The sequence below is a fragment of the Aristolochia californica genome, unplaced genomic scaffold, assembly GCF_029961685.1.
Source record: "Aristolochia californica isolate CCGP_79_NKW_82.1479 unplaced genomic scaffold, dmAriCali1.0.hap1 SCAF_15, whole genome shotgun sequence".
In the NCBI taxonomy this organism is placed as follows: domain Eukaryota; kingdom Viridiplantae; phylum Streptophyta; class Magnoliopsida; order Piperales; family Aristolochiaceae; genus Aristolochia; species Aristolochia californica.
The window spans coordinates 1760273-1777545 of record NW_027181826.1 but is presented as its reverse complement, the minus strand read 5'-3'; the positions used below and the strand labels follow the sequence as shown (position 1 = coordinate 1777545).

The 17273-nt window shown below is 36.9% G+C and overlaps 2 protein-coding genes across 4 annotated transcripts; both read right to left on the bottom strand.

Moving 5' to 3' along the window:
• Window positions 1-885: 885 nt before the first annotated feature.
• On the bottom strand, window positions 886-8061 carry LOC137952244 (uncharacterized). Of its 3 annotated transcripts, none has more exons than XM_068799345.1 (10): window positions 7672-8061; window positions 7321-7428; window positions 6956-7057; window positions 6016-6061; window positions 4446-4524; window positions 4009-4375; window positions 3566-3815; window positions 3039-3281; window positions 2176-2295; window positions 886-1603 (listed from the first exon to the last, which is right to left on the bottom strand). In XM_068799345.1, exons 2-10 carry the CDS (start codon window positions 7390-7392, stop codon window positions 1155-1157), a joined length of 1728 nt encoding a protein of 575 aa, XP_068655446.1. In that variant the 5' UTR covers window positions 7393-7428; window positions 7672-8061; the 3' UTR covers window positions 886-1154. The 3 variants fall into 3 exon arrangements, with proteins under 3 accessions (XP_068655446.1, XP_068655445.1, XP_068655447.1); XM_068799344.1 differs by having other exon boundaries at window positions 7853-8061; XM_068799346.1 differs by having other exon boundaries at window positions 7905-8061.
• Window positions 8062-11080: 3019 nt separating this feature from the next.
• LOC137951480 (myb family transcription factor EFM-like) lies at window positions 11081-14158 on the bottom strand. Its single transcript, XM_068798156.1, has 5 exons — window positions 13817-14158; window positions 13421-13662; window positions 12910-13279; window positions 11767-11843; window positions 11081-11670 (listed from the first exon to the last, which is right to left on the bottom strand). The coding sequence occupies exons 1-5, from the start codon at window positions 14025-14027 to the stop codon at window positions 11389-11391; spliced, it is 1182 nt and encodes a 393-aa protein (XP_068654257.1). The 5' UTR covers window positions 14028-14158; the 3' UTR covers window positions 11081-11388.
• Between the last annotated feature and the right edge of the window lie 3115 nt (window positions 14159-17273).

The following is a 17273-nucleotide window of genomic DNA, read 5'->3' as shown; positions in this document are numbered from 1 at the left end:
TTGAGATATTTGAAACCAAATGATTTTATTTATGTTTCTGGCCAGCTGAGCTGTTATGAAAAGGTTTCCAACATGGGAAAGCCTGAAATAGTTTATAAGGTGAGCTAATGTTTCCTCCCTGACTGAATCATTTGTGAAAAGTTGTACTTCATCCTTTGTATTTTCTGATTATGCAGGTCATAGATAAATATCAAATTAGCCATGAATCAGAGTGCTTAGTGCAAAATAAAGAAACAAATAGCCCAACAGAAAGTTCAGATAAAAATATAGAGACACTGCTTGATTCTTGTAAGTTCCAGAAGTCGAATATTTTACTGGGTAAGCAGTGATTCTACAAATTGAATTTTTCCTATTTTGCCTGTTTAATTCCTGTTTTTCATCCAATTAGGCACTGCAGAGCAGAACAGGAGGAACCCTTTACAACTATGGCAGATCTTCTTTGCAGACGAGTAGTGGGAAAATAGAAAATGTAAAATTAATCCAAAGTCCCCAGACTTTAGACATAAAGATACTGAGGAGTGCTTGTGGATCAGCCGCAGTGATCCTCCATGGGTTAAACAACAGCTTCAGCGACTTGATGATCAAATAGAGGGATTTAACGGGTCTGTTTGGAACCCTTTTAAGAAAAAAACAGAAAAAAAAATTCACCATTATTATTGCCAAAATAGTTAGTAAAAATGAGATAATGATTTTGTTTGTAAAGCTACCTCTTCGATAAGCTTGTCCATTTGAGCGGATGAGCTTATTGTTCTGGCTTTGAAAAAGCCTACCAGACCCCTGTTTTGCCTTCATGGTGAGCAGCAAAATGGAATGGAACTTAAAACTTTTGATTTTTACTAGCAAAGTATATCAGGTTTTACATTCTTCAGCACATTGGCTTCCAGTATACTTTTTGTTTTGCAGGTAAATGCAGGTCAGGAATCGCAAAGACCAATTAGTAAAAGAATAACAGTTAGCAAGGTTACCATAACAGCAAGTTACAAACCGATGGGCAATTCAGCAGACCCATGCTCATCCTGTAGATATTGCTGGTAACATTAGGATATCGTTCAGTTACACTTGCACTAAACTGCCTGCTCTTTTGGTTACATACAGTGTTCTCCAAAACTTCATGCACAAGATAACAATAATTCCACTCAGAACTGGATGGGAATCTACTCTGAACCAGACGACGTTTCCGAATGAGGCTTTAAAGACATCACCATCTTGGAAAGAACCTCCCTCATATCCTCCACTTCATCATTCTGAAACCCCCAGCTTCTAAGCAGGTGTGACCCAGGAGCTCCTCTATCAATCCCAAACCTTTGCAGGTGCACTAGCCGTTTCTCCACGAATGGCAATATGGCATTGCTTGAACGGAGTCTAGCAGCCACAGGGATTGAGTGGATATCAAGGGATCCTCTTGGTAGAGAATCACGAATGAAAGAGCGTAACAGCTCTCCTTGTGGCCCTACATGACTCCCAAAGATTGAAGGGAATGGGAGGGGTATTGGGAGAGGAGAGCGAGCCACAGAGAGGTGGGAGAACATTGGTTTACTCAGAAGGCTTTGAAATGCTTCATAAACCGAGTCCTTGACTTCTGAAACTGAAGCCCCACGACCTCCTGTAAGATAAAACCGTATTTTAAGCATGAGAGAATCTCTGAATTAATTTATACCAGAAGGTGAGTGGTGAATCGTGTCTGGAATGCAATGTGATAGGAGCATATGCTGAAAAGGATGATGGGAAATTTCTAAAAGATGGCCACAAGGCCAGTTGACACTGGAGAGTGAAGCAACATTTACTGACAATGAGCATGACATGGATGAAATTGTTGAAATGGAAATGTGATAAAGCACAACAAAATATGTAAAGAGCAGCTCCAAGAGATGAGCATAAGAGGCTGTCTGCTATGATTTCCGCATGTGCATTGCTGAGAGAGGCTGTATTATTGTCAGCCGAATAATCAACAAGTATATATAGGTCTTTTTTTTTTTTTGAAGGATGAAGGTTCAAAATTGACAAGGATTGAAGTAAAGAATAGAAAAAGCTGAGACAACTCTGATTTAGCAAAGAATGTAAAACTGATCCACCCAAATCCCTAGTGCTGAAAATGCAATGAACTCATGAGACCAGAAAGACCACAAACAGAAGAACCTACATTTATGGCTATGAGGCAAGGTATGAGATGATCACCTTCATGGATGGCTCCATGTATCACTGTCGTCTCTGCTCGGCACACATCTTCAATATCTTCAGCAACTTCTGGTGTCAAGGAATGCAAACTTCCTAGAAATGACCATTTTCTTCCTTCACCTAGGTAAATGGCGAAAATATAATATAGTCAGTGAGGCCCATATTAGTAGAGTAAATCTAGTGCATTCATATCAATCATAATAATACTTTGCATTGGCTAGCATAGAATATAAGTTCTTGCAGATCTTAAAAGTCCTCCGCGCAACCTGTTACATAAAAGACCATCACTAGTAGCCCTGACTTAGATCTGGATCAAACATAAGAATCCTATTGGAGAAAAACAGGGAATGTTGGTGTTAAGAACACTCCAGTCTGAACAAGTTGAGTAATCTAACCTTATTTAAATTATTAGTGTCAAGGGGCAACTTGTCTGCAACCAAATCAGAGACTACCCCATATAACGGGGCCACCTACTCTAGATATCTAACTTCATCTACAAGTAATATTTCTTCCTCGAGAACCAGATCAAGCTGCTGCAGAAAAATTAACTAGCCTACTTGAGCTGGACCAGTGCAATAGTTAAAGCTGAGGTCACCCATGTGTACATAGATAATAAATATAAATAGTGACTCCAATATTAACCAGGGTACAGCCGGTCACAGGTTTGCCTCCATGGCACTGTTGGTATGGTTATTCTTTTCACATTTCTGTAGGAGATCCACCATGAGGCTAGAACCAGTGGTTGGATCAAATTCTTTAGTTTCAGCCAAATCTATCGCTAAGGTTTAAATGAGTGGCCAAACTCCAATACTTATGATCCTACTTAATTAATCATGATAACAAACAAAGAATTCAGAAGAAACCTGTCAAGGGAGGTGCTGGCATTGCTACATCCAGAATAGCGACTGGGTTTGACCTAGCTTGATCGGCTAGCATATATACCAAACCACCCATGTCAACAGCACCAGAAACATAATTGGAGGCAGCTGAAGACCCAAATGTGTCCATTCTGAATGGAAGTGAAATAGAGCTCAATGCAGCACCATAAACTGCACTGCAGTGGAATGGATTTTCATCTTCTATGGAAAGAAAAGTAGCCGCCTTACCTTCACCAGTGAAAAAAAGGACGATTACATGAGCAAGGCAGACTATCATAACAACAACTGGCAGCATCATTATAAAATTAATCTCATTGAATTGGACACCTCGTGTATTTGATACTAAGGAACATTCCTTCTGTTCCTCCACTTTCAATGTGAATGGAAAACACTTATACTGGTTCAGATTAACCAAGTTGAATACTTTTAAGTACATCACTTAGAACCAAATATAGGGTGTCCAAATCCTTGGTCTTCAACTATTAATTAAAGGAAAAGGGAGAAGTGATTACTTCTACTGAGGGAAGGTAGTCCAATAGGCACCATCAATTTACAAAATGATGACAATTTTGAGAGAGAAACTGAATCATGAAGAGCTCTCAAGACAAATTGTTTCCTGCTTTCTGTATCCATATGACTTTTGGGACCTCTTGCAGCATAAAGCAATACAGGTGTGTTTGTGTACTCATCTGCAATATGTTCCAAAAAATCTGCAGCTACACTGGAAAAACCGCCTGAATCATCAACTGTGAAGTGGATACCCTGCAGGAGCCATGGATTAAGATAATTGAAAAAAATATATAAGATTACCGTGTCAATAACTCGTGCATATACAAGGAGCAGTATGTACAACTCCTGGACTCGGACTCTGTTGAGTCCTCATTTAACATTTATGGAGATCTTTTTTCTGCACCGGATCTATCTAGTGGAAGGTGAACATTGAAATCAAATCTACCTGAATATGGTCGCAATCTTCAACAAAAAAACGGAGCCTTTCATTCATCTCTTCACTCTGAGAACCACTGAGGAGGACATCCCTGCCAATTCCATAATTATCAAATTCCTGAACATCTGTCCACGAGCCATTTAATTCATATAGGCTTCGTGGATGATAATGTACTTTAGAAAAATCTGTCCAGAACTCAACACCATTTTGAAGACATTCCACACGGTCCTTATCTTGGATGTCACTCCCAGAACAGTCCTCTCTGACACTAGCATTGGCAAAAACAGTTGGCAGTTTGTGCTCATCTTCCTCCAAACTTTGCAAAAACAGATTTTTCTTGCAAGGTTCAGATGCATGTCTTGAAATTTTACCAGTCCTGCACATGAATTGACTTTATCATCTATAGAAATTTTTGGTTTTAAGTTTAACCTTAAAAAATGCCTCACCAAGTGACAACATGTGATGGATCAGATGATGGACTTTCATGATATAAAGAACCACGGGAGCGTAAAGAACCAAGCGATCCTGTAAACAAGATCGAAATCACACTAGATATAAATACACATTCAATTGTGTTGCTGAAATTTTCCAACATGAATATAAGACTTGAAGACTATTGATCTCCAATTTGTAAGACCAAAAGTAAAAGACTTTAGATACCAGCTATCCATCTTCATTCCAATCAAGAGTTGAAGGTGTAACAAAAGATAGATAACACACCCAAGTAAAAACCAATAAAAAGTATCGCCAACCAGAACACGGTACTTTAAAGGTATATGAACAGGTAAAGGTAGTCCATAAAAAAGAATCAAAGGCCTTGGTTGTTAAAACTTTCATAAGGTTGACTGTTTCAATTAATTTTACTGTATCAGGAATGGCAGAAAAATGGTGTTCAACCTTGAAAAACTTGTTCTTAACAAAAAGAACTTAATAAGGGAACAAGACAAATTGTTAAAGTTAGGAAACCAGGGAATAAAAATAAGAGAATAGATGTGAAGGGTTTTTGCAGCTACATAAGCTAGCTGAAAAAGTAAAGACCTGAAACATTTTGAACTTGATAATTTTGAAGACAAGATTAAGCAGTAGCCAGAAGGTATCGAGTATTAAGGAAAGAAGAGCAAAAAATAGATTAAAGTAAAGAGGAGAGAAGTTTTTAAGAAAGATGGACACTATCATGAGTGCAACAATATGAGATGAATTGCTGGTCCGAAATAAGATCAACTCATCATTTTCAAGCAAACAAATAGGAACATTCATATTTACATTAATAAGTATGACGAGTTATAAGCCCAGAAACTGATATACCTACAAGTTATAAATTAGGAAGGATAACAGAAAGCATAAGCAAACTTTTGCCTTTCCCTTGCAGACAGTTTAAGGGAATTTGTACCATTCCTCACCTGAAGAATATGATTGCTCATGTGGCCAAGTGCGAAAGCACTTGCACTAAAAACGTATAAAAAAAGGTTCACTGCTTCCAAATTTGTTAATGAACGATATCACAGCAAGGTTATAAAACTAGGACAATTATAGCAGAATTGTAATCAAAGACCTTTTCCAATGTCATAAAAAATTATTTACTCTTTTCTCTTTTCACTCAAGGAAACTAAAAACACTAGAGTGAATTAGATGTCTTTGCAGTCGAAAAAAGGATAAATGAGGTAAGAATGGCAGAAATATTTATGTTCCAAAGCTCCAAATCATATCTAAGAAGTCTTCAGTAAAGTTTAAGATTATTTGTAGTGATTCACTACGATCATCAACAGATACATATACTGTTATAAATTGATTGTCACTTTTCCTCTACCTCAGACAAGATATAATAAAGACAAGATCAAGCTTATCCCAAATGCTACAAGTGCATACAATATAAACCTAAACAAGAGCAAACTAGAAAAGATGAGTGCAGCAATTTTGTATGTCATGCAAGTGAAGGAGTAACAAACATTTGAAGTACTTACAACAGATCAGGAAGGAACTAGATCCATACAAATATCAAGGGTAAGTAATAATCACCTTGAAAACCAATGGATAACAAACGAGGTGTATAAGTATGAATTCCCTGCACAAAATCTAAAAAGTCAGGATGTAATCAACTATAAACTATTTGAAGATCGAAATTTTATATAGCTGATTGAATTTAACAGGATGAATGCAAATTAAATTTGCATCTTGCAGCCCCTGTACAATGATCTGAAAGTCCTGAAGACACCGTGTACAGAGCCCACCATGGATAGCTCCTCAAGAGTATAATCATCTCAAAGTCAGATAGTTCTACAGGCACAACCAATGGACTAGATCATATGATTGAATGCACTAACTAATCCTAAAGCATTCAACTAGTAATACCTACTGATGTGGTTCAGGCAGCAAGGGTCATCAAAGTTGATGTGCAGCACATGGATTCTCTGGTCAATAATAATTGTAAATTTTCTTTCTCACACACAACATCACCCAAAAATAAAAAAATCCTTGGCAACTGCTTCACATGCATGCAGATACATGAGGATTCTGGATTTAAAACTTGAAAGCAAATACACTCTATGGCGTATCACCCAAAGTCACCAACATAATAATCCCAGACATCAAATGGATATATTAAGTTTTTTATTGTCATATTATTTAAAGAGACAAGCGGATGATGCTAACAAATGTACTAGGTCAGATTTTGATTGGAGATAATATCTCTAACATGAGGGTAAACTAGCATTGTAATGTACTTGGTCAAAAATCATATTCACCAAGAAGATGAACAAAATGGGTTGGCAGCTGCATGCATTTATTTCCATGTGATTAAAGCAACTTATATCCAAGAAGGAGGATAATCTCTATGGTATTCAACATATCTCAGACCTCGTTTAATGAAATGACTTCCAACTGATTTCCAAAATAAGTTTTTCTTACACGGTTTGAAGCATAGAATGAGAAAGACAGAATAGCAGTATAAATTAAGCACCTGCTGTGTTTCTCCAGAGCGATATAGGACATTCATATCAAGAAATTCATTCCTGAAAACAGGATCTCCTTGCGGATCCTCTGCCAAACCAAGCAATTCATCCTTCCACAAGATGTATCAAGTCAATAAATCACATCGAGTAACAAAATATATAGAAAGAAAAATCAAACAGAAAGCTTAAAACTAAAATTTTATACTGACTTTGTATAAAGTAATTGACTTGCTCCTCATACGTAAGGAAATAATGTAATAAATATGTTGAAATAAAACAACTCATCTCTAATGCATTTCAAAAGAGTATTTGCAGTAAAGACTTAACTCTAGGAGGAACCAAGAGGAAGCAAAGTACATCATGTAAACCTAACCTGAAAGTTCCAGAAGTGAGCCCCAATGTAGTTTGAAAAATCACCCACTTGGATGGTCACAATTTCCTTCATTTACCCGACAAAGGCCGCACAGAACAACAATAAATTCTGTCAGAACCAACACACCATCAGAGTTAACAACGAACGGCTACAAATTTTGTGCATCAATTCAAAGCGACATTTTGACAGACACGTCCTGGGCAAAACTTTGGACAAGTATCCACACTCCTAAAAATTTCAGCCAATTCCCGAAAACAGCTGAATCACGTAAATAGTAAGCAACCACGTGTTTTAGTAAGAACCACTGAAAAGGTTTTCTCGACAAACAAAAAGAGTAAACGAATCCCAGACATTAGACAATTCGCGTTCCTGCAAACATATAACATGTTGTCTACAAAGCACCCATGAAGAGAATTAGATTAGTGTATCCTGTGAGGCATTTGTGCAAACAGATGGCATGGAGGAATAAAGTAACGACACATTGCCAATAGAAATGAATTCGACGCAATGGGAAAGGAATGGTTACAATTACATTGTGCTATTTTAAAAAAAAAAAAAAATGTACAGAGAAGGCGGCTCTCAACGTCTGTCTGTCTTCTCCTTCCGGTTGGCTGAGCGCAGTTAAGAGCTCACGCTTTGCCTCTCGAATTTTCTTGAAGGGACTGAACACTTTTGGAGGCAAATTTTATCGCCGGGGGCTACTGCGACTTTTTAACTTCCGGGGGCTACGAGCGTCGCCGAGTGTTGGCTACGGGTCAGATGAATGCTTAAACCCGACCCGTTTATAAGACCCATTTATATATAAAAAAGGGTCTTATTCACACCCCTCGAATAAAAGGAGAGTGGAAAGTAATTTTTTGTGTTAATAAATTATTTTTAAAGTAAATTTAAATTGGTTATTTAATTAAATATATAAAATAAAATGATTAAACAAATACTTACTTTTATAATATCCAAATACTTAACCAAATTGTTACTTTTTTAATATATAAATTTTCACTCTTAAATTAGAAATCAAATATAATATTAAAATTATTCTGATAAATTTAATTTTCATAAGATAATTTTATTTAACTATTCTACTAATTAAATATTTAAACAAATATTTAATTTTATTATATTCAAATGTAAGAGTGAGAAGTAAGAAGGAATAGAACAAGAGTGAGAGAGCAAGTGAGTGCACGGGTGAAAAGTGAATTCAGTAACCTTAGAGAGTGATTTCACTTTCAGTGCACACTAACAGGTTTTGGGTTATTTTCACAAGCAAAAGTGTTTTCACTTTCATAACGCAATAAAAGGGTTTAGGGTACAGATGAAGAGGAAAATCTAAAAATGAAAAAGGGGGGAGTCCCTCGTTTATAAACCTAAAAATGGGGAAGGAGAGACTATTCCATGTGGCTGGCAATAAGAAAGTGAACCGGTAATAACAAAGACAATTGCCTCCAAGAGGTTACGATTCACAAGTAGAGTAAGGGAGGAACAACCCTAAGGCTGCCCCTAAAAACTCCGGGTGAATTCATGTTTTACCCTTAAGGGGGGGTTAGTCCAAAATAAACCAGAATGTTTTTAATATATCTTATGTTATTAAAAAATAATTTATATATTTATTATATTCGCTTATGTTATTTTTTACTTTTATTTATTTATTTTTAATAATTTATTCTAGTAACACGTAATTATTGTATTAATTTATAATAAATTATAATTATTAAGTAATATAATATAATTTTTTATTAATTAGGATATTAATAAATTTTAATACTACATGTTAAATAACTTATAAGTATAATAATCATGTTTATTTTAGTTAATTATCTACTTAGGTATATATTCTATTTAAGTATATTATAAAAAATTACTCATTTTCTTATTTATATCAAACTTTTCGTTTAAGAACACTAACACAAAAATCTGTTTTTCAGTGCACATGAACTCATCTACCCTAATATATAAGGATGAGTTAAAATTAAATTAATTCATTTAAGATTGAATGAACTACTAGTTAAAAGTATGGGACAGACCCATATGAATGGGCAAGCCTGACTCCTTTCTCATACTGAGTGGCAGCTCACAAAGACTCCGGAGAATAAAGAAAGGTATATCGTGAAATCTGATTCGTGTAGGTCAAAGCAAAATCCGATAAGGGACCTATTCCCGTCCTGCAGAAGATTATTTTCCATATGACATAGAGATTTAGTTTATCTACAACCATCCCATCCCTCTTGCTCGCTTCTGTTCTCCCTCATATCTTGTTCTTCCACTGAAGAAGAAGATGGTTGACCTTGTCCACAAAACCCAGAAAGGCATTATTGACGGAGATAAGAGACATGACAGCATTTAAAAAGCAATGAAATCCAATGATGCTCATTATGTAGTTGTCATAAACCCATCAGTTTAAAGCCAGATTAGATTGACAAAAACTCATTATCTTATCTACTCGGAATTATTCTCCGTACCCAGACACAAAAGATATTATTTTATTCAACATCCGCCATGAAAGAATCTCCAAGGTTTTCCCTCTGTGCTGTTTATTCACATCTCATCCAGCCCACGTGCTTGGGACCGAGATAAGGCTGTAACTTAACATTCGTAAAGCATCAGAGATCAGAGCCAAGAAAAAATAATGCCACCTCCATCATTTTCTTTCAAGTTTTCACTACTACAGTTTGCTCTCAGCGGCATCTCTTTCATGTGGGTTCACAGTATCCGGCACAGGAGATTCAAGCTTTTATTCCCTTTCCATGAGAGGGACTCTTTTGTCGAGCAGTTGAAGATTCTCAAATCAGATGCAGAACACATGGCAAAAGATTTTTAGGATAAGGTGTGGACAAAGGCTGCAGAGATCAAATTCTGAGGTAAAAAATGGGCAAGTAATAAAAAATAAAGAATGTTTGGAATTTTCAGTATGTCAAATACCCTTTTCAAGAAGAGGAGGAAAACTAGAAGAAGATTACGATTTGGGGCTGCTACTGATGATAAACAGGACATCTCATGTTGGGGTAAAGGATGAAAGAACTTAGAACACCACAGTTGTTGAAACAGCTTTGCTTTCAATTTCAGTTGTGGAAAAACAGATGCACCTAAGATCATGCAGATGCAAAATTTACTTACTTCAGCTGAGGAAATGAGAAAGATATGTATCATTTACTCAGGAGAAGCTGTAAGTCATTTTCTTTCAAAGTGGGTGTTATTGGTGCTGAAGAGACTATTCTGACTATCAAGGTGCTCATCCTTCCAGTGTTGACTAACCTGTTTATGGACTGTGGAGGCCAAAATCATTGGAAGTGATTAAACAAGTTCCAGTATTGCAAAACACAGTAAGAGATTTGTCTGCAAGGGAATCATTAGGGAATAAAGAGTATTATGTAATTAATTAGGTACAGTCTAGGTCAGAACAGCTCAGACATGACAAACACCAAACTAAGATTCTGTCAAGGGTGTTGTCAATATTTGATGTTATTGATCCTGAGTGAAGTAATTTGCCTGTAAAAAATTTAAATTATTGAGGTTGCACATCCTGGTTAATCTTGTAGAGAAGAAGCCTACTTGTCTACAGCTTCTTATCAAACACTCAATTGTCATAAAAAGACCTCTCAGATGGGAAGAAAGATTCCTGATTTTATTTTGAGGAGTCAATGGAACCATCAAAATGGATGGATATTGATGAAATTTCAAGTAACAAAGTCAAACTCAAAACTTATTTTTGGAAAGAAAGAATTCCAGCAATTAACTCAAAATTGGAAGAAAAAAAAGCTGTATATTTAAAACTGGCTAATTTTATGTTAAGGGAAACATAGGGCCCTGCTCTAGTGAACGTTACAACACATCCTCATATGATAAACCCCCCTCTTTCCCACTCAAAGCCAAAGAACTTAAAAGAGCCTTCTATGAAAATTTAGAACTTACAAAATTTCATGGAGTAAGTCCCCATTACTCTCTTCTTTTCTCTTCAGCACAAGTCCCTCCCATGATTGTTTAGTATATCATATACTCGTACGCCATCTTAAACTCCCTGTATAGTATCTGCAAAATTCAGGCTTTTTTTTCCTTCCTCAATGGATTATCATTTTATTCAGTCTCATCTTCTGCTGATCTTGTAAGGTGACCTCTCCAACTATAGCTCTCTGATTTCTCTTCTTCATCATCACAGCTGTCAGCACCAGTATTTGAGATTACCCTACTGTTCCCAGCCAACTGAAGTGGACCTTGTGGAGAGCCTGATTGAGATGTGCTCGGCTTTGAGGACTGGTAATGGTCAGGCGGGACCCATATGCCTCCCAATAAGACCACAGGTTGATTAGAGGAATTAGATGCAGATGTAGGAGACCTTCTGGTGTGTAATCGGTACTTCTGTGACGAAAAAAGAATTTGCCTTCAATAAAAGAACCACAAAATAGTGAAAGAACAGAAGAACGTTTAACTTTTAGGAACAGGGAGGAAATTAACCTGCAAATGACTTTTCACTTCGTCATTTGTAAGTCCCTCGACCTTCATAAGTTCTCTGATTTGCTTGGGAGTAGCCACTGTCAGAAAGAATCAGAAAAAAGAGAACTGAATTAAAATTGAATGAATTGAGGGAGAAATATCAGTGAGGGTTGAAGAGCGATCTTATGATGATTCGTCAATCTTTTACTACTATGTCTTCACTTGGATCGCTTTCTAATTGAATTCAAACAATTCATCTTGTCTTCTTGTCTCTCCAAAAACCAAATAACGAAAAGAAACATTATGTACTGCTGCCTACCATTAGTTCTCTATTCGAAGTGTACAACACATCTGTAAATGACTTCACTTTGTTAACCTTACTAAAATGGCAAAAGAAACCTATCCACTCATTGAGCTCTCTGATTAGCCTCCAACCTGAGATTCCAACAACCACTGCAAGAAAGTCACCAAATACATGAAAGCTTGCTAGAACTTACCGGGAAATAAATTCCTGTTTACATATTCATGCCAATTTTTTCTTGGATTGCTTCTTTTTCTTCATGTGCGAGTTTACTGCTTCTGACACACTTTAGAACCACAGAATGTACTCTCTTTGTTTTCAAATTTCCAAAGATCAAAATAGATTCGCCATCAAAGGCAGGAGCAAGGGAAAACTATCAGCTAACCTTACTTGAATTCCGCCTCTCTTCCACAACGTCACCAATGAAAAAGACGAACAAAATCCTTATCGCTGTTCAGACAAATGCGATCTATCAAGTCTTCAAGCCGATCATTTTTCCGCATCAGATTGCTGAACTGCCTAAACACGGAATTTACTCCCTAATACCCATTACCCTGACTCAACTATCCGACTCAAAAGATTTCAACAGCAGAAGTCTACTGATTTTTCAACTATCTCCGTTCAATAGAAAACTAACCAGTGATCCCATTTCACACAGTCAAAAGCACACTTTTCTCTTTTTTTTTTTTTCTAAATCTCATTTCTTATCATCCTAAATAGGGTGAAGAACCAAGTTCATCGAAAACACCTTTAGAAAAAAAATTAAATAAATAAAACCTCTCGCGCATCCAAACCAATTACCTTTTTAGGGGAGAATAAAAAAAAAGAAAATTTTCATGTTTTATAAAGAGTTTTAGTCTCACCTTGGGGTCCGCCAAGTTGTTGCAGAGCATTAACAAACCGACGATGCAATTCGGGCGACCAACACCTCCTCGCCTTCCTCGGTTGTTGCTGTGGCTGTATATTAGATTGAGCGTTTGATGAGACCGATGGATTAGCTCTGCTACCGCTTTTTTTGCTCTCACCACTGCCACCAGATTCCGTGCTTACACTCTTAACACCTGGAGACAAAAGAGAAAGGTCTGGTACTGCAGACACCTCCTTCTCTTCCTTCCTCGGTCTCGCCGGAAAACCAGAAAATTCCTTGAATGGCATAAAAGCCCCTCCACTGCTCCTATATTTACTTTCCGAGAAAGGGCTCCCAATAACAGATCGATTGGATTCCTCCACTTTCTACGATTAACAGAACATCTATATGAGGAAACCAGAGAAAGCATTCGGGAGAAAAAAAATTAACCCAAAATACGAAAGATAAAGTTCAGATTACTGCAAAAAAAGAAGTATAAAGAAATTGTTTTTCTGACTTTCATTCACCTCTACTATTTTGTTCTTCTTATAATTGTCGGCACTGTTGTTGTTATTGCTGTTCTCGTTATAATTATCGCTCCACAGCTGAGCGGAGCTCATCCAGTTCATCTTATCTCTAGAATCCTTCTTTTCAGTTTTTACCCCTCCGTCATCCTCGAATTTGCTTCTAACCGGCATGAATTCCTCCAACACTGGCCGAGCGTTCACCGACCTGCATTGCATTGCCTCCATCTTCAGAGCTTCAATAGCTGTAACAACACTCAAAAACATCAGAAACCCATCTCCCAAAAATCCCCCAAAACGCAAATTCAATACCCCAAAAACCCACAGACAAAAAGGAGGGAAAAAAAAAAAAATCAACCCCACGAGGAGATAATTCAAATTCAAAAGCTTCAACCGCACCATCGCTCAACAGGAACATGCAAAGCGGAAGCTCCCGCTTAAACGCGTCGATCTTCCTCCTCTCCTCCTCCAGACACTTAACGTAATCCTCCAGCTTGGAAAATTTCTCACACCCGTCCTTGATCCCGGACACTTCCCGCAGAAGGCCAGCGATCGTTTTAGAAATGAAGGAAGGCTTGAAATCTAAACTGAGTTCAGACGAGGACCCCATTTCTCGGCCACCAGATCTCTGCTTCCCAATCCCCTCTTCCAAAGGTAGGAACGCGAGACGGGAGAGGGGTTTTATAGATGAAAAAACGAGAATCGGAGATCCAAAAAGCTGTTCCGGGAACAGAAAATGGGCATTAAAATACGAAGATTCGGTTGCGGGAGAAGCAAGAAAAAACGCCGGTTATCGACAGTATATATCCCATCGTCGCGTCGTCGCGTATGTCGCGATATTCGGAAGAAAAAGAAAAACATACGAATCGGGCGATACGCGCAAAGAAGGCGCGAGTCGGAATCTTTGATACGTCTTCTCTCCTGACTTTTCTTTTTTTTTTCTTTCTATTTTTAAATATTATTTTCTTCGGCGCTTTCTGCTTTTGAAGATTCTTTTCCTTGGAGTCGGTAGAGTGTGAAGGTACAAGTAAAAAAGTAATTAAAAATATTGCTTTTTCTTAATTTTTTATTCTTGTAAAAATTCTATAAATAACTGAAAATTTCACTTTTGAAATTGTCGCACGATTCGGTAAATCCTACTTCCCATTTCACTTTTACCTGTCTGGAATCTATAAAAAATGACGGATGAATTTACATAAATACCCATGCTTTTTTGCATCATTTTAAATAATAAATATTTATAATAATTTTTATAAATAATAATAACCTAGTCACTAACATCACCAACCAAATACAGAAAACCTATTTTTTTAATATTTTTATGAAAATATAAAATAACTGATATTTTTTCAAATTTCAAATTTCAAAAATTATACATTTCAATTCGGGGGTACTTTCGCCATTTAAAAAGGATAAAAAGCCAGTCCGATTCATGGCCCCTTCGGCTCTTCGGATGGTCGAAGTGAAACGAGAGCAGATGTCCGCCGCGTACGATGCTCCCTTCCCCTTCCACCCACTCAAACTTCGACGCGTGGACAGAATCACCACTACTTCCGGCTAAAAGATTCCCTTATTCGCCAGTTCGAGATGCCTCGGTTTCTCAGTCTAAAGGAGCTCGTCACTTTCAGACGTCTCGCGATTCGGCGCTTTTCTTGCCCGTTTTTTAATTTAAAAATAAAAGAAAAAATTCCGCACGATTCCTTCTAGGCTCTTGTTGTAGGCCACGTGCTATTTGACACCTGGACGTGGACGATTTTTTTTAAGTGAGATATTCGGTTCGGAAATATAGGGGATGAGGATTCTAGGCGGTGGGGCCGCGGAGGGTGGGGGTGTCCCCCTGTATTTGGGTGAAAGGACAGAGGGGAGATGCTATGGCCTCATGCTAAATGACAAGTGTCCTACTGCCGTTAGATTCCGCCACAAATGTGCTGATGCCCTCGTGCCCTCCACCCCTTTTTTACGGAAAGCGATTTTCTTCTTTTGTTTTCTCAAGTTTGTTGAGATTTTCTTCTCTGTCCCTTTCTTTATAGGATTTTCAAAGGAGGACATAACTTTCAATTATTTTTGAGAAAAGACGATGGGAATTGGAATCCAGACCAAGGGGACCTGACCGACCTCATTAAATTATGCAAAAAAATAATTTTAATTAAATATAACCCATTAATTATAAAATTTTAAAAAAGGACAAATTGACCTATTTATTTTTTAAAAAAAATTCCTGTACAGATTGAGCTTACAACCATATTTTCTCTAGTTTTATTTGAAAAAGAAAAAGAAAAGGTTGCAAACCATACACACAAAATGTATGCTAAAGTAAAAAAGCAAAGACGAAGGGGCTTTCTATAATTTCTTTAGAAATGAGAATAATCCCAAGCGTGAGTCACGACGAGGAAAAGATTCCTTGGAACGGAAGGTCACGTTAGTGCAAGAGAGGGACACTCAAAAGGACAGATTCCGGTCCAATTCAATGTAGCCGTGGACTCCATTCTTTTTTTATTTTTATCTAAACATATTATTTATGCTCCATTAAAAGGTTTTTTATTTTTAATTAATTATTTTTCAAGAATAATTACTATCACAACCAAAATCCTCCAATTTTTTACCTAGTAATTTATTTATTTTTTGTCAAAAAAATGAAATTTATTACTTTTTTACATCAATAGTTAATCACTTATTAAATAAATTTTACTATTGAGATTGTTTTCTTTCATGGGACCACAAATAAGAGAAAATATTATTGAGTATAAGGTCAAGTTATTTTTCATGCAACATGAAAACATTTGGTCTAAGGTCTTTCTCATGGTATTAGGATAAAATGAGTCGCATCCAAAAATTATCTACAAACCTCAACTGCATAAAACCTTGCATTTTAATGGCTCCTAATACTTCAAAATTATCAATCACTTCAAGAAAAAGCATCCATTACTAAATCAATCAGATATAAAAATCTAAATTTTGAAGTCAATCAATCAAATTTTGGATCAGGAATATTTGATCTAATGATCGAATTCGAAGCAAGTTGTTGAAAATTTAATATCGATCGGGCCGATCCCTATTATATTCATGTTGCGCCTTCACTATCGCCTCAAGGTTCAAACCTTTTAGTACAATGGTTTCAATATGGTATCAGAGCAAGGTTGGTCCCGAGTTTGAGTCTCGCTCCCACTTGTTTCCACGAGCCATAAATAGCAATGTACGGGGGAGTATTAAGAATTTAATATCGATCAAGCCGATCCATTTTATATTCATGTTGTGTTTTCACTATTGCCTCGAAGTTTTAGTGCAACTGGTTTCAATACGCGTCAAAGTAAACTTATTTGGAATCAGGTCGATTCCCACCAGAGAAATCGGGCTTAGAAATGGTTATTAAGATAATATAAAATAATCAATATTATAAAAGTTGAAGTATATAAAAAATCATGGAAAGAACATGCCACTTGCTTAGTTGATAATTTATTAAGATAAGGGTCATCTCCAATCACAGCCAATGAAATTTTTTAATTTCCTTAAGACGAAACAGCCCGGCACTAACGGGGATGAGCATCATTAAAAGGGAATCGACTTTTGAAGGACAGAAGAGTTGAAAGATGTGGCGAAGGGAAAACCTAGATTGCTGTTTCCCTATTTTCCCAGTTGACGGAAAAAGCGAGAAAATCTTTTCTTTATCTTAGTATTTTTATAATTTTTTATTTTCCTTTCAATTCCCTTTAAAAGCGTTTACCGCTGCCGTCCAAAGAAGGCAAAAAAAACTAAAAGGAGGAGAGAGAGAGAGAAGACGCAGAAACGGAAGATTCCCCGACTTGCCGCTATTTCTGACCGTCCACTTGTCCCTGTATCTCGAAATTCTGACGTGGCC

Bases quoted from the DNA above. Each gene is read 5' to 3' on its own strand.
- LOC137952244 (XM_068799345.1), bottom strand. From the start codon at position 7,392: ATGAAGGAAATTGTGACCATCCAAGTGGGTGATTTTTCAAACTACATT. The intron at 6,062-6,955 runs GTGCTTAATTTA...GATTTTGTGCAG, and splicing joins GCTCTGGAGAAACACAGCAG to GGAATTCATACTTATACACC. The intron at 4,525-6,015 runs GTGATTATTACT...TCTTGTTTACAG, and splicing joins GTTATCCATTGGTTTTCAAG to GATCGCTTGGTTCTTTACGC.
- LOC137951480 (XM_068798156.1), bottom strand. From the start codon at position 14,027: ATGGGGTCCTCGTCTGAACTCAGTTTAGATTTCAAGCCTTCCTTCATT. The intron at 13,663-13,816 runs GTGCGGTTGAAG...GTGTTGTTACAG, and splicing joins CATGTTCCTGTTGAGCGATG to CTATTGAAGCTCTGAAGATG. The intron at 11,844-12,909 runs GTGAGACTAAAA...TCTTTCTGACAG, and splicing joins ACAACTTGGCGGACCCCAAG to TGGCTACTCCCAAGCAAATC.